Source organism: Astyanax mexicanus, chromosome 18 (genome assembly GCF_023375975.1).
Source record: "Astyanax mexicanus isolate ESR-SI-001 chromosome 18, AstMex3_surface, whole genome shotgun sequence".
Lineage (NCBI taxonomy): Eukaryota > Metazoa > Chordata > Actinopteri > Characiformes > Acestrorhamphidae > Astyanax > Astyanax mexicanus.
Genome location: NC_064425.1, coordinates 10623406 through 10641797, shown reverse-complemented (window position 1 = coordinate 10641797; position 18392 = coordinate 10623406). Strand labels below are relative to the sequence as shown.

The following is an 18392-nucleotide window of genomic DNA, read 5'->3' as shown; positions in this document are numbered from 1 at the left end:
ACTCACTTTATACACACACACACACACACACACACACACCCTGCTCCAGCCTAATTTCCTCGTCCTGCTTTTTAAATATTTAGGAGTGCGATTTTAGCACAAATCCATCATAGGGGACATACACACACAGATACACACACACACACACACAAACTCTTTCCATTCACAGGAACTCACTTGTCGCATGAGCAAAACTGAATAAGGGTAAAGGTTGCTTCAGCAATTTGTGTGTGTGTGTGTGTGTGTGTCTTATCCGCTCCTGGTTACCCCTGTAATGATGCTGTTGCTATTACTGTTGCTGCAGTTCTGACTCTGTTGCTGTGGGAACGCTCCTGAGACTCTAACTTAAAGACAGAGGGTCAGTGTTCAATTCCTTCCACAGAACCCCAACTGAGAAAATATGTAGGGCTGAATTGGCTAATCTATTAAATCGATTAAAATTGATTATTAAGAAGGGTTAAAGTGCTGCCACTATGTTTGGGAGATCGCTGGTTCGAATCCCGGTCATGCAGCTTGTCTTCAGCTGCCGGAGCCCTGAGAGAGCACAGTTGGCCTTGCACTCTCTGGGTGGGTAGATGGCGCCCTGTCCCCTTATCACTCCAAAGGGTGATGTCGATCAGCACTAGACATCTGATGTATTGGAGCAGAGTCGCTGCGCTTTCCTCCGAGCACACTTTGCTGATGCTACTCTGTAATGCTGCATCAGCAGCGGTTCAAAAAGAGGCGGAGTCTGACTTCACATGTGTCGGAGGAGGTGTGTGCTTGTCTTCACCCTCCTTGTGTTGTGGCATAACTATTTATGGGGGATATACAACTGAGTAGCAGCTGAATGGGTGGGACAATTGGCCTAGCTAAAATTGGGATAAAATTGATTATTAAAATATTTGGCAACCATTTTATTGCCATTGTGTCTTTGACATATTAAGTCATTGAAGTAGAAGTAGACCGGAGGAATGAGACATTGACAGTGGTGGTAGAATTGAAAAGTGCTTATGGTGTGGAATTTGGACACCCAGGTGGACACCAGAGTAGTAAGCATCACAAGCATCAGTCTGTATTCTGGACTGGGGAACTCTATGCAATATCATCTCACCAAGCAGCTTTGAGTATTTTCTGACTAGAAATAAGTGCTTGTAAGACCTTAGGAGCCTTTGGTGACATTGCATTAGCAGTCCACTGGTGGTGTTGAGTCTTTAAAGTAGACCAACTTAAGGTATTGAAAAATAATTAACACTAGCAGAACTGGGAGGTGGTGCTGATGTGGAGATGGAACACCACCATCTGTATCAGAGTGACATGAGCAGAGTGTCAGCCATCTGCCTCAGTTCTGGACTAGAGAGCAGCACGGACTCTCATGAGCAACAGAGGAGCCTTAAGCCTTTCCTTTTTTAGGAATATGTTCTTGGAAGACCTTGAAAGCCTTTAGGCCAAGTGAACCATATTACACAACAAGGTTTGGGTTTATTGAGTAAGATACGTTCATGCCTTCTGCCCAGTGCCCTTATAAGGTCATGAAATGGGTTAAGGTCATGAGTCCCGGTTTATACTAGTGCATCTCAAACAATATTTATATTATTAGGAAGTTACTTTGTTTCAGTAATTCAGTTTAAAATGTGAAACTTGTATGTTATACAGAAGTATTACACACAGATTGATATACTATAAGCGTTTATTTCTTTTATTGTGGATGATTACGGCTTACACCCACTGAAAACCCAAAAATCAGTGTCTCAAAAATTACAATATTATATAAGACCAATTGGTACTTTTGGCAGTGTGGGCAGTGTGCCAAATCCTGCTGGAAAATGAAATCCGCATCTCCATAAAAGTACCAATACACCAACCTAAAATTGCCTTGGGACCACCAGCCCACAGACTTTGAGGAAAAGTTCATGTTTCAAGTGTCTGTACATAGCAGTTAATTAAATGTTTTTTTTTTTTTTTTTCTGTTTTTCAGACTCACACCATTTTCTCTCTGTTGGGACTGGACCATGCCTATGTTACCAGCATTGGACGCCTAATAGGAGTCGTATCACTACGGGAGGTACGTACCAGTTTAGTTTACCTTTATTACCAAACAATAAAGTAGCATTTAAAGCTACATGTATAAGGGCTTAATATTACGTTATTACATTACATTACATTACATTAAATTTAGCGGAGATTTTTGTCCAAAGGAACTTACAAATATTGATGTACATTAACAATAAAGGACATCAAAGTTTAAGACAAAAAAAATTGACAATTTTTTGACAGGGCTTAAAGGAGGATAAGGGAAATTAGTTGGATAAAGGAGGAAAAAAGGTGAAGAAGAAAATGAAGTTAGATTTGAAGTTAGATAGTTTGAAGAGGAAGTTTCTTAAAGGTTGTGAGTGATGCTCTTGATCTGGTAGTGTTGGGTAGTTTGTTCCACCATTGGGGAAATATGTATGAGAACAATATAATAAAAATAATAAAGCACTAAATGTTTTTTACAAAGAGCTTATGTCAGAATTTGCAATAATATTCAAATTTAATTGTTGTTATAAATGATAGGGGCATCAAATTAATACACTGTTACTAAGCTGTTATAAATGCTGAAGGCTGAATACCCTATACCCAACACGTTTTTCACAGGTTATTTATTTTTGCCCTTTTTTTAAACCATTACATCAATACAATAGCCTAAATTCCCAGAAATATATATATATATATATATATATATATATATATATATATATATATATATATATATATAGCATTTTAGAATTGTATTCGCATGTTAGCGAGGTCTTCATCTATCACAGGTTTCACTAACTCATAACTCTGTCCAACTACGCAGCTACGCAAGGCCATCGAAGGCTCGGTGACGGTGAAGGGGGTGAAAGTGCGCCCCCCTCTGGCCAGTTTCAGGGACAGCGGCACCAGCAGCAGCGACGCGGAGGTGACCGAGCTCCACAAGCTGTGGAACCGCCACACCAACCTGACCCTGCCTCAGGACCACCAGCCCTCAGACTCTGACGAGAAGTCCCAGTGAGGTGGAGGGGGTGGATGGAAAAGGGAGAAAAAAAAAAAAAAAAGATGGTAAAAATTAACGTAAAGGAAAAGACTGAACGGACGAGAGTGGTAACCGACGGCCGAATTCGCCTGAACATTCAAAAACACTCAAACTGATTCCGAACATTTCTGGAATGTTTTGTGCTTCGGCGGAGTTTCTTTTTTCTTTATAACATTTAAAATTTTTCGTCCTGCCCCTTCTGCACTGATTCCTTTACTTTAGTTTTCCGTATTTGAGAAGGAAGGTGAGGACACTTAAGAGCTCTCTTTGCTGTTCGCAGCTCTGAGTGGGTGTGCGCGAGAGTGGGTGTGTGCGAGAGTGAGAGCGCGAGGGTGAGTGAGTGCGCAAGTGTATGTTTGTTTTGTTTTTTTTCTCTTAAAAAGGGACCTACTATCTTAACACTAGGCGCTTTTCTGCTGCCTCTGAATGCCAGCGATTTCAAAGGAAAGCTGAAAGCTTCCTCCACATTTCCTCTGTTCTTCCCTCTTTAGTCTTTCTTCGTCTCCCTCTTTTTTCTTCCTCCCCTTTGTCGCTCTTCTTTGCGAGAGCGCATATTTTGAACTCGTACAGAGCACCAGGTGCCACGTCTGAAAGTGCGATTATGCAGGTGAGTCAGAGACAGAGAGAGAAAGATTGAAAGAGAAAGAGAGAGAGAATATTTTAGTCCTTATACACACTGACGAATTGTTTCATAATAGAAACGCACACACGCACACATTCTGCTTTTCTTTCTTTTTTTAATTTTTACTATTTAAAATCATAGTACAGGTGCAACTCAAAAAAATATAAAAAAGAATATCATTGAAAAGTTAGTTTATTTCAGTTCAAAATGTGAATATTGTAATATAAACACAGAGTGATCTATTTTAAGCATTTATTTCTATTATTGTTGATGATTATGGCTTACAGCCAATGAAAACCCAGAAATCAGGGTCTTAGAAAATTAGAATATTATATTATACGACCTATTGGTACTTTTGGCAGTGTGGACAAGTGTGCAAAGTCCTGCTGGAAAATGAAATCTGCATCTCTTTAAAAGTTGTCAGCAGCAGAGGGAAGCATAAAGTGCTGTAAGATTTTGCGGAAAAACAAAACTGCACTGACTTTAGACTTGATAATAAAACACAGTGGATCAACACCAGCAGATGACATGTCTCTCCAAACCATCACTGATCATCAGTAAATTTTACATTTCATTTGGAAATTATGGGATCAGAGTCTGGAGGGAGAGTGGAGAGACACACTGTCCAAACTGCTTAAGCGTTTATTTCTTAAACCATCATAATCAGTCATCGTTTAAAATAGATAACGCTGTGTGTAATACATCTATATAATATATAATATTCACATTTTTAACTGAATTATTAAAATAAAGTAACTTTTTTAAATGATTTTCTAATTTTTTTTAGATGGACCTGTATGTATTAAACCTCAAAAATTAAATATTGTCAATTTAACATTGATTTTATATTGAAAGGTCCAGTCATTTGAGTATGGCCCAATCTCATTTCTCTCTCTTTTTTTTTTTTTTTTTACCCTTACCCCTTGTTTTCGAGTGTAACCTTCCCCGAATAATTGGGACAACCCTTCAGTTTGTGGGTTTCTTTAGTCGCCTTTGCCGCACCATCTCACCAGTGATTCTTATTGGCCTCTGTTTGGAGTGTTCCTCAAAAAAATCCTTAGTTTGAAGGACCATGTAGCCATCGAACACCTTCACTTACCTTCCCCTACAGACTAACTAGCATTGAAACGCCCTATCCCTAGGTGATGGGGCTAAATGATGGGGCCAAGGGGTGAAATGGGATGGGTCTAAGTGTGCATGCATATAATGTAATAAGCCCCACCCCCTCCTTATACACTTTACCCTGATAGAACAAACACATGCATTTAATTGCTATTTAAGTGTCGGAAGACCCCAAAAGGCATATTGGCGATTGAGTTTTTCAGTACTTATTGAACTTTTTAAGCTCATATTAAAAGTGCACACACACACACACACACATACTGACCACTAAACTGACTAACTTCCTACATGTTTTATTATATACTCTACACTACACATTTTGTGCTAGTTTATCTACCAGAAATGCACTTTATTTTTTTTGCAAATGCTTCCAAAACGATTAACATCTTTAACACCTGAGCAAAATTTATGAGAAACATCCAAACAATGTAAAGAAACACTTTTATTTGTATTTATTGGTACTCTCTATTTTTATAATTTATTCTAGTTAATGCACAGTTAATTATGCTGACAACATTCTGCCAATGTTCTGCCAATATTTTCTGCTGCCTTGAAGAGGTAATCTGGCATCAAACCGTAGTTAACCCATCAGTTAACAGTTAACACATGTTTGGTGTCTTCTGGAGATTTAAATGCAACAGCTTTTTGATTTTTTTTGTTTTGACTATTTTAACTACTTTAAAAACTTTAAATGTTGTATTGTTTTTAACATCTAACATCTTTCTTAAGACGTCATGCTGTTTTGCTAATCTTTAAAACAGTGCCAGCCAACAGTATTCAGATACAGTGTTTTTTACTATAAACCAACTTCTCAATCAGTTTAAACACAAATCACTGATAAACCCAGAGCACTTTATTAGAACCACCTGGCCAATTAGCCAATCATGTGGCAGCAATTCAGTGCATCATGTCATGCAGATATAGGCCAACCATCATCCTAAGGATAAGATGTATGATCTCAGTGGTTTTGAGCATGACTGTGATGATTGTCGGTGTCAGAAGGACTTGCTTGAGTCTTTCTACAGTCTTTCTTCTATGAATCTGATTGGTTGGAGCTGACAGAAAAGCTACAGTAGCTCAGATAACCACTTTGTAGAAATGTGGTCAACAAAAACACATCTCAGAACAAGCAACACCGATGTTTAGTGTTTAGAATGAGATGAGGATGAGCTAAAACAGCAGAAGAACAAAAGTTAGGACAAGACCAGAAAGCTGAGGCTGCAGTAAACACAAGCTCACCAACACTGGAGAGCTAAGGAATGGAGAAATGATGGCTGGTCTGATAAATCTTGATTGAGCATGAACGTTCTCTTGAACATGGACCATAATTAAGCAATAATATACTCGAGGTTCGTGCTGTATCATGTAATATTGGCACTGCTCTGCTGCGTTCAGCTGTGCCAGTATTACATGTTATAGCACAAACCTCAAGTGTATTATTGTGATTATACCACATTTCCATTATCAATGTTTATTAAAAGATTTTGAGTTAAAGAGGAAGAGAAAATATGATCTGTTTGGCTTGTAAGCGCTGTATCGTTGCTAGGTTACCTGTATGTGGCGGCGGAGTAGTACATGGAGAGCTTTGGTTACAGTGCATTACCGGCTGATACCGGAGCTCATAGAATGCCTCTGAGCCAATCACGTTGCAGAGTCGGAACTAACTGTGGTACAATTGTTAATGAATGTATCCAACATCTTTTGGATCCCATGGCTAAAGGAATTGAGGTTCCTTTTGAGAGCAAAGGAGGTCTTATCCAGTATTACTAGAGTGTTCCTAATAAAGTGCTTTAGTAAATGTATGAATAAACATCTGACTTTAGCTGCTGTATTGAGTTCAGCAGCTGAAGTCTATGTTGTCTATGTCTTACTCAAAATCTTAAATTTTGTAGAAAAATGGTGACTAGTCTTGATCTTTTAGGATTATTATAGTATTAAATGTTGATTATAAAAGTGATTGACAGCATTTACCTAAAGAAAGTAGTTTAGTAACTTAAAGTAAACTAGTGCAATTATCCGCTTATCTTGAATGTAGCTGATTAATGAAGACTTATTTGATTGGGAATAGTTTCCCATTGGCGCTACGAGGCTAATGTAGCTAACACAAGAAGCTAAAATGAGTTGCTAAAAGGCCCATATCCTTATTTTTTCTTTTACTATATTTTTACAGGTGCACTTATGTTGTTTGTGTGGTTTGAATTCATTACATTCGTCTTCTTCACAGCTACTTTTTATCCCTTAGAATTAACCAGGATGTTTTGGTGTCCGTCCCTTTAAGACTCATGTATGTAAATGAGCACTGCTATGATTGCCTGTTGTTTATTAAAAAACAAAATATATCACGTTTGGGTTTGCGACACATCACAAAAAGAATTAATTTTTAAAAAATGTAGCTGCAAATGTTTTTGCAGCAGTTCTCTTAAACAGACTGGTGAGGGAGTGGTAGGTTTTAAAAAAAAAAAACTTTTGTTAACACTGTTTATATAATATAAAAATCACTTATTAAAAAAAATATGTAAATTATATTGCTTCGTATGACATGAGCCCTTTAAATCATGGTAGACATCAGATGTTAGCTACCCTAATTGACAACAAAAATCGGATCTAATCTAGCTGAGCTAACATTGACCAGATGTTAACAACTCTGGCTAATATTAACTAGATGTTAGCTGATGTAACCAAGACATTAACTATCCTATCTTCATTACCTAGATGTTATCTAATCTGGATGACATTGGCCTGATGTTAACTACTCTAGCTGATATCAACTAGATGTTAAATAATCTAGCTAATGTTTTCTAGACATTAACTACCCTCTCTTAACTCTAGTTAGATTTTAAATATTCTGGATGATGTTGGCTAGATGTTAACAACTCTAGCTGATAATAACCAGATTTTAGCTACTTTAGCTGACGTTAACCTAGACCTTAACCACCCTGTCTTCACTAGCTAGATGTTAACTACTCTGGATGACATTGGCTAGATGTTAACTACTGTAGCTGGTATTAACTAGACATTAGCTAATTTAGCTGATGTTTCCTTGACATTAACCATCCTATCTTACAATAACTAGATGGTAACTAATCTGAATGACATTGGCTAGATGTTAACAACTCTAGCTGATATTAACTTTGTTAGCTACTTTAGCTGATGTTACCTAGACACTACCCTTTCTCACACTAGCTAGATGTTAACTACTCTAACTGATGTTGACTAGATGTTAGCTACTTTAGCAGATGATATCTTAATGTTAACAACCCTCTCCTATGCTATCTAGATATTAACTACTCTAGCTAATATTAACTTTGTTAGCTACTTTAGCTGATGTTACCTAGACATTAATTACTCTATCTTACTCTAGCTAGATGTTGAGTAATCCAGATGACATTTGCTAGATGTGAAACTACTCTAGCTAATATTAACTACATGTTAGCCACTTTAGCTGATGATATCTTAACGTTAACTACCCTCTCTTATGCTAGCTAGATGCATACTACTCAGGATGATGTTGAAAATAAAATAGAAATAAAAGTTGAATTGATTTCTGGCTACATGTTTACTACTCTAGCTGATATGACTAGATATAAGTTACATCGACTTATAACGATAAACTACCTAGCTGGATGTTAGCTACTTTGGATGATGTTTGCTAGATGTTAAATACTCTCGATGATGTTTGCTAGATGTTAACTTTGAGTGGATGATCTCATTAACTACTCTATTTTATGGTAACTAGATGTTAGCTACTTTAGCTGATATTTGCTAGATGTGAACTACACTAAATGACCAAGCTAACATCTTTCAAAAGTGAATACCATCTATCACACATCAGCTAGTAGAGTGAATGTCTAGTTAACATCAGCTAGAGTAGTCAACATCTATTCAATGTCAGCTAAAACAGCTAGAGCATTTGACAAAAATCAGCTAAAGATGTTACCTACTATATTGGCTAGATGTTAACTACCCTAGCTCATGCTATCTAGATGTTAACTTCTCTGGTACTCTGGATGATGTTGGCTAGATGTTAACTACTCTATTAACAACATCAGCAAGGTGTTAACCTAACCTTAGCTTCATTAGCCTTGTACATGTGTGAAACTTCCAACCTGTGTTGGCAGGTTGGCTACGTTTGTGATAAGTTGGTAAAAAGTGCGGATTTATTTAATTTATTATGCCTTAATCAACACGGTCCTTATATGCACTCTCTTTATCACTCTTTTTTCTCTTTCTTTATCTGTCTCTCTCTTTTTCTCTCTCTCTTTCTTATTCTTGGAGAGCTTGTTGCATTAAATACTGCTCGACATCCTACTTTCTAAAAAAAAAAAAAAAAAAAAAAGAAACACCAAAATACTACTAATAAAAATAGTATTTTGAATAAATAAAAGTGAGATAAAAAAAAGTGTCATAGAACAGCTACGGCTGTTGCATGTCATCTCATTTGCAGTTATGGACGTTTTATTGTTTTTTTTTTCTGTTTGTTTTCCTTTTCTGTCTGTTCTGTTTTTTTGATTAGCCAGTTTGATTTTTTGATTGATTTATCACTGACAAGTGTCCGTCATTCCTGCCCCTGACCAATAAGCTTTAATCGGCGGTCGATTGCATGTGGTTGGAGGGCCGGTCTAACGTGTTTGATGGCGCACCTTAGAAGTATGATTTTAGGTTTACAAATTTAATATATTTAATATCATTTAACATATATAACGGTAATGAGCAAATTAACTTAAGATCATATTTTGTTTTTTGTTGTCATTTCCTTTTGTCCAGTTAATGTTTTTTTGTCTGTTTTTTTTGTTTTGGTCTTCGTCTTTGAATGTTAAGCTAGATGTTAACTACTTTAAGCTGATGTTTCCTAGATGTGAACTACTCTAGCTGACCAAGCTAACTTTAACTAGAGTGAATAACTTCTAGCCAACGTCAGCTCGTGTAGAGAATGTCCAGCTAGAGTAGTCAACATCTGTTCAAAGTCAACTAGAACTAGAATCAGATGTTATCCTTCACACTAGCTGATGTTAGCCAGATGTTATCCTCCACGGAAGTTGATGTTAATGTTATCCACACTAGCTGATGTTAGCCAGATGTTATCCTCCACGTAGTTGATGTTAATGTTATCCACACTAGCTGATGTTAGCCAGATGTTATCCTCCACTCTAGCTGATGTTAGCCAGATGCTAATCTCCACTGTAACTGATGTTAGCTAGATGTTATCCTCCACTCTGGCTGATGTTAGCAAGACATTATCCTCCACTCTGGCTGATGTTAGCAAGATATTATCCTCCACTCTAGCTAATGTTAGCCAGATGTTATCCTCCACACTAGCTGATGTTAGCCAGATGTTATCCTCCACTCTAGCTGATGTTAGCCAGATGATTTCCTCCACACTATCTGAGGTTAGCCAGATGTTATCCTCCACTCTGGCTGATGTTAGCTAGATGTTATCCTCCACTCTGGCTGATGTTAGCTAGATGTTGTCCTCCACTATAGCTGATGTTAATGTTATCCACACTAGCTGATGTTAGCCAGATGTTATCCTCCACTCTAGTTGATGTTAGCTAGATGTTATCCTCCACTATAGCTGATGTTAGCCAGATGTTATCCTCCACTCTGGCTGATGTTAATGTTATCCACACTAGCTGATGTTAGCCAGATGTTATCCTCCACTCTAGCTGATGTTAGCTAGATGTTATCCTCCACTATAGCTGATGTTAGCCAGATGTTATCCTCCACTCTACCTGATGTTAGCTAGATGTTGCTTACTGTAGCTGAAGTTAGCTAGATGTTTCCTACTCTAGCTGATGTTAAATGGATGTTATCCTTAATTCTAGCTGATGTTAGCTAGATGTATTGCACTCTAGCTGATGTTAGCTAGATGTAATGCACTCTAGCTGATGTTAGCTAGATGTAATGCACTCTAGCTGATGTTAGCTAGATGTTATCTTGGTCTAGGAACAGTAGAAAAGAGATCTAGAACAAATAAACTTGTTGCCATATGTCTTTGACTCCAGTCCCCATTTGGGAACTGTGTATATATCGTATTAGCAAGGTCCAGATGTTTCTTCAACCACAGCAGCAGTGTAACATTGCCTGAATGTTTTATGTGTATTTTTTTCTAAAATTTAAAAAAGGAAAAGGCTCAGCAGAAGCCAAAACTAAGCATGAAAAGAACGTTTCATCTCACTAAGTGCCTATACATCTCAAATGAATGTGATTTAAGCAGGGGTTTACTGAGTATACACTGGGGATGTGCGTGGGTATTATAGTACTCGGTTCACTGTTTGAATTGGCTGTGTTTATGTAAATCACTATTCGATTATTTTCGATATGTTCAGACTATGTAACAGGATTGGGGTGATGGTTTTGTTGGTATGTTTGTATGTTATATTACATCCATGATCACTTTTTTTTTTTTCAAACCTCAGCTGACTAAAGTCAAACATCTGATAAACCTTTTACAAAGTGACATCTTTATCGAAAAAAGCCACTTAAAGTTGTGTGCATTAATTTCTTGCTAACATCAGCTAGAGTACTTAATATCTATCTGGATTTAGGTAGATGTTAATTACTCTAACTTAAGTTACCTGTTAACTACTGTATCTGGTGTTAAGTAGATGTTATTAACTGTAGCTGACTTTAGTTACATGTTAAGTGGTCTGTGGTTAACCAGATGTGAGCAAGACAGTACTCTAGATCACAGTACCTAGATGTTATCTATTGTAACTAAAACTACATTAGCTGATGTTAGCTAGATATTTAATACCCTAGTGGACTTTAGCTATATGTTAACTACTCTAGGTGATGTTAGCTAGATGTTTAATACCCCAGCAGACATTAGATAGATTTTCAGTACCCTAGCGGACATTAGCTAGATGTTCAGTACCCTAGCGGACATGAACTACTCTAGGTGATGTTAGCTAGCTGTTCAATACCCTAGAAGTCATTAGCTAGATGTTAACTCTACATAATTGTTCCTAGATGTTAACTACTCTATATAAATTTAGCTGGAAGTTAACTGCTCTACCTCACATTAGCTAGATTTTATCCAGTCTACCTGATGTTACACAAAGTAGTTTACATCTATTTAGTGTTAGAAGCTAATTTTAGCTTGATGTTAATTACTCTAGCTGGTGTTTCTTTGATGTTAACTACCTTAGTTGACATTAGCCAGATGGTAACTACTCTAACTGACATTAGATATATGGCAACTGACCTAGTGGATGTTAGCTAGATGTTAACTACTTTAGCTGATGTTTGCTTGATGTTAACTACCCTAGCTGACATTAGCTAAATGTTAACTATTCTAGGTGATGTTTGCTAGATGTTACGTCTTTAGCTCATGTCAGCTTGGTCCAAGAGGAGTAAACGGAGGAGAAACAATAACTGTATCCCCAGTTAATTATTGGAAACAAAGTTTTTTATATATATGAATTGATCTTTATCCTCCAAAAGTTTTGCAACTCCAGGTACTCAAATATCAAAAAATAGAATGCACATCCCTAGTAAACATTCCAGACACCTATACACTCCTTAACACACACACACACACACACACACACACACCTGTAACTGCAACACTACGTCACACATATAGTCACATCTGGCAACCACTGCAGCATCACCTCAGCCCTTATTCTCCTAATGACGGGACGGAAGAACAAAAAAGTTATTCCTTATTTTCTTATCTTCTTTTTTTTCAGTTTTTTTAATGCTGTTTGTATTATTTCCATTTATTGGTTTGTTTGTTTTTTGTTTGTTTGTTGTTCTTTATGTCCTAAATGGTCCATTTGATCTCATTTGCTAGACGCATATTTATTAACAATCATCTAAAAGGAATCAATCCAGTAGAGCGATAGTTTTATTTTTGTTATTAATGTTAATGATGTCATTATTACTATTGTTGTTGTTGTTGTTATTATTATTGTCTTGTTTTGAACGATTTAAAGGCAATGAAGTTGTGCAATAATGGTTCACGTGTATCTCTTGTTCGCGTGTGACACGGATGGGAAATAACCTTTTTTTGTTTGTACTCAAAGCAAAGCTGCATCGTCCTGCCTGCGACGCGCGACGACGTCAGCTAGTGTAACGCACGGATGTTGGAAACAAATAATAATAACTCGATGGAATTCTGGAACAGAAATAATAATAAGAAGAAAAAAATTGCGTGTGAAAAACAACGGAAGTGCACACGCGCACGCACGCCATGCTATTTTTCCACAGAACAAACGAATAGAGAAAATAAAGCCTTGTTTTGTATCAGGGATGAATAAAGAGACTTTTAACATAAAGAAAAAGTTCTTACTGTGCTTCTTGTTGTTGTTTTTCGACGTCTGTGTTTAGTCTGTCATCTATACACTCCGCCCCCCCCATTAAACACACACACTCATGTGCTTACCCCCTTGTGTTTTTTAAAAAGGATAAACAGCATATGCTCCCACAGACTGAGCTTGTTACTGTCGCCGAGGGGCGTTCCCGTCACACTTTCCTGGCTTCCGATTGGCTCCGGCGAAGGCCGTGCCCTAGCTGCGATTGGTGGGAAGGAGGTAAGTAGGTTGCTGAGCCCAAGGGTCTGTTTCAGGTGTGATTTCTCTGGACTGTTCTCTGGGGAGACGAAGTGGAAGCGAGGTCAGAACGTCTGCTGATCTCTCGGTCTCTCAGGGATCAGCATCATTAGCCTGTAAATAATCATCTAAAGAAGATGACGGAGAGTTAGAGCTGTAATCCCCTTCGGAGATTAGGTGTATGAATGGGAAAGAACAAAAATAAAATCGCAACATATTTGTTTTTGCTCACATTTTGTTCCTCATAAGCTGAACTCGAAGATCTAAGACTTTGGGCCCCATCGAAGTCCCAGTCAACAGTTTTTTTTTTTTACGCCCAGCACCAGCACTGTTAAAATAGTGTCTGAGATTAGGAATAAATCTACACTAATGATTGTAGTAGTCTGGAAGCGAGGTGTGTTTAGGTAAATTTCTGGCGTGTTTCTATTTTGGCTGCGGAAAACACAGGTGCATCACTTGTTTTTTTTTTTTTGTTTGTTTTGTTTTTAGCACTTCTATCACTTCTGCAGTTTTATCACACAGCACAAAGCCACAGATGTCAAGTTTTGAGAAATGTCTGTAGGAAACTTCACCAGAGCTGTTGCTCGTCAGTTCAACGCTCATTTCTCGACCATGAGCCGTAAGTCTCCAAACAGCTTTCAGAGAACTTGTCAGTACATGCAACTGGCATCACAACTGCACATCAGCTTACATGTCCCTGCTGAAAAAAGGAGTATCCACACAGCATGATGCTGCCACCATCGTGTTTCACAGTGGGGATGCTTTTTTTGTTCAGGATGATGAATTTAGGCCAAAAATGTCAACTTTGGTTGCATTTGACCACAGAACCGTCTTCCACATGGTTTGTGGCTAAAAACTGCAAACAGCACTTTTTTATATGCATTTCTAATGATTTTCTTTCTGCAACTCTTCTATAAAGGCCAGACTTTGTAGAGTGGAAGACGACAGATTCTCCTACCTGAGCTGTGGATTTCTGCAGCTTCTCCAGAGTGACCAGATGGGCCTTTTGGCTGCTTCTATGTCCAGTGCTCTCCTAGCTCTTTTCCACTGATGTGGAACCGGCACTGTTCTGGTTCGCAAACTAATTTTGAAGAGTTTGTCTCATTTACACCAACAAAAGGTTCTGGAACCAGAACTGTTTGTTTGCAGCACAAACCGTAGGGGCGTGTCTCTCTGTACAAGAGCAAAGTGCCTGTGCAACACCCTCTGTTGATAAAGAACGATGTGACGTTTTGACGGTTCCACTAAAACTGGTGGAAACGTGTTGGTTCACTGAAAAGCCTAGTTCTTTTGGTGAAAAAAGCACTATCCTTACTCTATCTGTCAGTTTGGGTGGATGGCCATGTCTTGTTAATTTTGAAGTTGTAGAATACTTTTTCCAATTTTGGATGATTGATTGAACGGTGCTCCTGCAAATGGACTTCTTATGTTTTTTCTTTAACAATGGTTTTCTTCAGGCCACTCTTTCATAACGTCCATAAAGGCCATAAAACTTTCCTCTAGATAACATTTTTTTTTTGTCCATGTGGTTCACTTGGGTCAGTTATGAATCAAGGACTTGTCAACTTCTTGGACAGCAGTTTCCTCTGGTGACCAGCTGGTGACCATTTGGTTTCTTTGCAAACTGTTGACCACAGTTGTTTTCCTGTTTTAACTCCTGAATTTCTTGGCTGTGCTAATCCTGTTCGTTTAACACTGATCTGCCAAATAACCAATCAAATTTAAACATAATCACTGGCCATTTATGACTGGGTGGAGGCCACAGTATGAAGGAGGATTGTTGTTTTGATGTAATTTTTTCTTGTGATGCTGTGTGAGATGTGTTCTTGTCAGCCCTGCAGAGCAACTTTACAGCGATGCGTTCGGACAGCAGAGAGAAATGGTCATATCAGATTAGATTTCCCTCTTCTGCCTTTTCATCTCAGACCCAACAACAGCCCCTGACCATTTACTGAAACCGCAGAGTCACCTTAAAGGCTGCGCTCCAAATTGGAATTGAAAAGATCGGGATAGATTTGATTGTCTTCCGTTCGGACTGCGAGGAAAAGGGCAGATACATACTGGACATGTGGAACAACAGATTTGATTTGACTGTCTGTCTGAACCGGTTCAAACAAAAGAGGCCAATATTCTGCTCCATCACTGCTCAGAGCTTAAGAGTTTACTCATCTCAATAGGGCTCTAAGTAATGAAAGAAAAATACTTCATTGTCGTGCTTAAGTAGAAATGTTGGTTATCTATGCTTTACTGGAGTAATTATTTTTCTTCTTTACTTTTTAATTCTACTTTTTACATTTTCACACAATTATCTGAACTTTCTACTTCTTACATTAAAAAAAATAGTGGTTGGATCTGTGGTTGGATGTTGTAGAGAAGTATAAACATATATATAAACCATTTCGACTCCCTATTGGTTTATACTGTGATCCATCACACCTGCACATCACGCCCCACCCCCCACCCCCCCCACACACACACACACACCAGCAAGAACATAGCAGACGTATGTAGTCTAGTATGAAGATGATCTGTGCAGAGACTCAAGAGAACTCCAGACAAATGTACAACTAAGCTTTAACTTTAATATATTTACCTTCTACTAAAATACATTAATTTACAATGAGCATATATGCAGCTGAAACAGGGAACAGCCTAGTGCAAAATCTCAAATTTATCAACATTAACATTTTAATATAACATTATAGTCCTTGGCTTTTAGAAAAATGTGATTCTGGTAGTGATTGAAACTCATATATTTCATGTGGTGATTCTCCATGTAGTTACAGTGATTCAATTGCAGTTCTGCTTGTCTGTTCTGCTGTGAGATTTGTCAGTGTTGTCTGTGTAGAGCTCCTATCCCTTTATAATGAAAGTGAGTTACACTTGAGTAACACAGACGGAGCGCAGGGTTCGTTAAATGACTCTTTACTCAAACCTTTAGTGTTTTTCTTTGGTAGCTTCAATTAAATGAACACACAACTATGCAATTATCTCTGCAATCAATCTTAAATTGTTAACCAGTACTGAAACTTTTAAAACATTTTAGTGTGAATAAATCAAAATTTCAAAAACATTTGTATTACACTCAATCATACCAAAAAGATGAATTATTAATCAAATATCACCACAATCTTTTTTTCTGTCCCTTTTTTTTCCCCCACCCACGTTGCAGGCCTGTTACGGTGCTTGGGAGCGTTGAGGCCGTAAAGCAATAACAACAATGGCCGCTTCATCACGTAGGGCTAAATAAAAGAAAATAAATGTAGCGCTACGGATTTCAGAAAACTGCAAATTCTGAGTGGTCTCTGGCTCCTATCAAACATTCTCAGTCACTCACCCACTCTCTCTTTCTCTCTCTCGGCTGCAACTCTGTAGTCGTGCTAGCTGCTCCAGCAAACCGGGCTATGGAGTGGTGTAGCCCACTCTCACCAAGGCAAAGTCAAGCTCTCCGTTCCAGTCACTCCGACCAAAACAGCTCTCCTGAAGTACAGCGACAGTCCCTCATTCGTAGCTGACGGTGAACTTGCTCTCCTCGCTCGTCTGCCTTCTCCAGCCAAACTCAGGCACAAGTTAGAACAGATGCTCAATACACTCAGCTCACTAACTTATCTAACTGAAAGTTAGGAAGTTACTCAGAGATACTTATCTAGAACTCTACTGCTCTGCATTAAAAGGTCTAGCAGACACTTTCTGCAAATATTAATAGCGTTTTTTCACTCTAAAAGCCTTAGAGAAAAACTAACTTTTCAGCCGTACTGTTGCCGTTTGTACTCCCCTCTCTCTCTCGCTCTCCTCAGCCTCCTTCTCCCGCCCCTCAATAGAAATGACTCAACACGTGAAGACCTTGTGGCTTATCCAATTAGAAAAAAGATAAAAGAAACTAAAAGTTTTACATGAAGCTAGGTTGTTCTGAGCACATGTTTAACCCTGTTCACTCCAACCAAACTCTAGCCTTTTTTCCTGTTTTAACCCTTTCAGACCCTGCATCCATTACAGTGGACATCATGCATTTTATTTTTATTTATTTTATTTTTTTTCAAATGTCAAAACACTAATTGAGACCTCTTTTTAATCATAATATGACTATAAATGAGCTAAATAAAAAAGGGGTATATAATAGCGTATAAACCCATTGCACTGGAAAAAAACAGCAGTAGAGTCAAAGAGGCAAATTAAACTAATTTTTACTAATTGTATGTAATTTCAAACACTTTTTTTCATGATTTTTTTATATTTTAGTGTTTAGAGATGGCTTGTGAACAAAAAATGTCAATATCAAATAAAAATAAAAATGTTAAGCACAGGCTTCAAATTTGATAGACATAAAAAAGTTACTATTTTAGTTAATTTTCAACACTGGCACATAATTCAGGTCTGAAAGTGTTAAACGGCAGAGTTACATTCACACTTATATTAGCAGATATTAGAACATTAGAACAAGTTTTTCCACATCTTTTGCAACTATATTTACACAAAAATATTACCCTAGTACCACAGTTGAAACAAAGTTACAAAAACAGTCATTTAACAATGAAAAAAATAAAAAGAAAAAATACTATTTTATCTCCTTTTCCCCAAAGGGCTACATCTGTCTCTGAGTGTGTGTGTGTGTTTTTCTCGGTCTGGCTCAGTGTGTCTCCTTTCATATTTTGATCTGTCAATCAAATCAGTACAAGGGTGAAGGGGGTGTGGCTAAACAATCAGAGGAGATCTTTTAAAGGGAAACTTTAAGTGTGACTCGAGTGTGTGTAAAGGACATTTCATCTAACCGTGTGTGTGTGTGTGTGTGTGTGTGTGTGTGTGTGTGTGTGTGTGTATGATGTGTGTGTGTATGATGTGTGGTGTATCAGTTATGACAAGCGTGAGATTTCATTTTGTTGCTTTTAAAAGTGTGTGTCAGACCGATTAACGTCCAGGACCATGCTGCTTGCGGTTTACGACACACTCACTCACACTCTTCACAGTATTCTGGTTGGATATTTGATCATCTTGGTAGAATTTATAGAGTTAATTGAATTAGTTGGATCTTTTGGTAAGGAGCTTACAAATATATCTACTT

General features: G+C 37.8%; 1 protein-coding gene across 1 annotated transcript in view; it reads left to right on the top strand.

Annotated features, from left to right (window-relative positions):
• The window catches only part of LOC103042786 (chloride channel protein 2), a 127352-nt gene extending 114776 nt beyond the window's left edge, over positions 1 to 12576 (top strand). Inside the window, exons 22-23 of the mRNA XM_049466911.1 lie at positions 1958 to 2044; positions 2822 to 12576. Of these exons, the coding sequence (XP_049322868.1) occupies positions 1958 to 2044; positions 2822 to 3016 (282 nt within the window). The 3' untranslated portion in view covers positions 3017 to 12576. The remainder of the gene's footprint in view (positions 1 to 1957; positions 2045 to 2821) is intronic.
• Positions 12577 to 18392: the final 5816 nt, after the last annotated feature.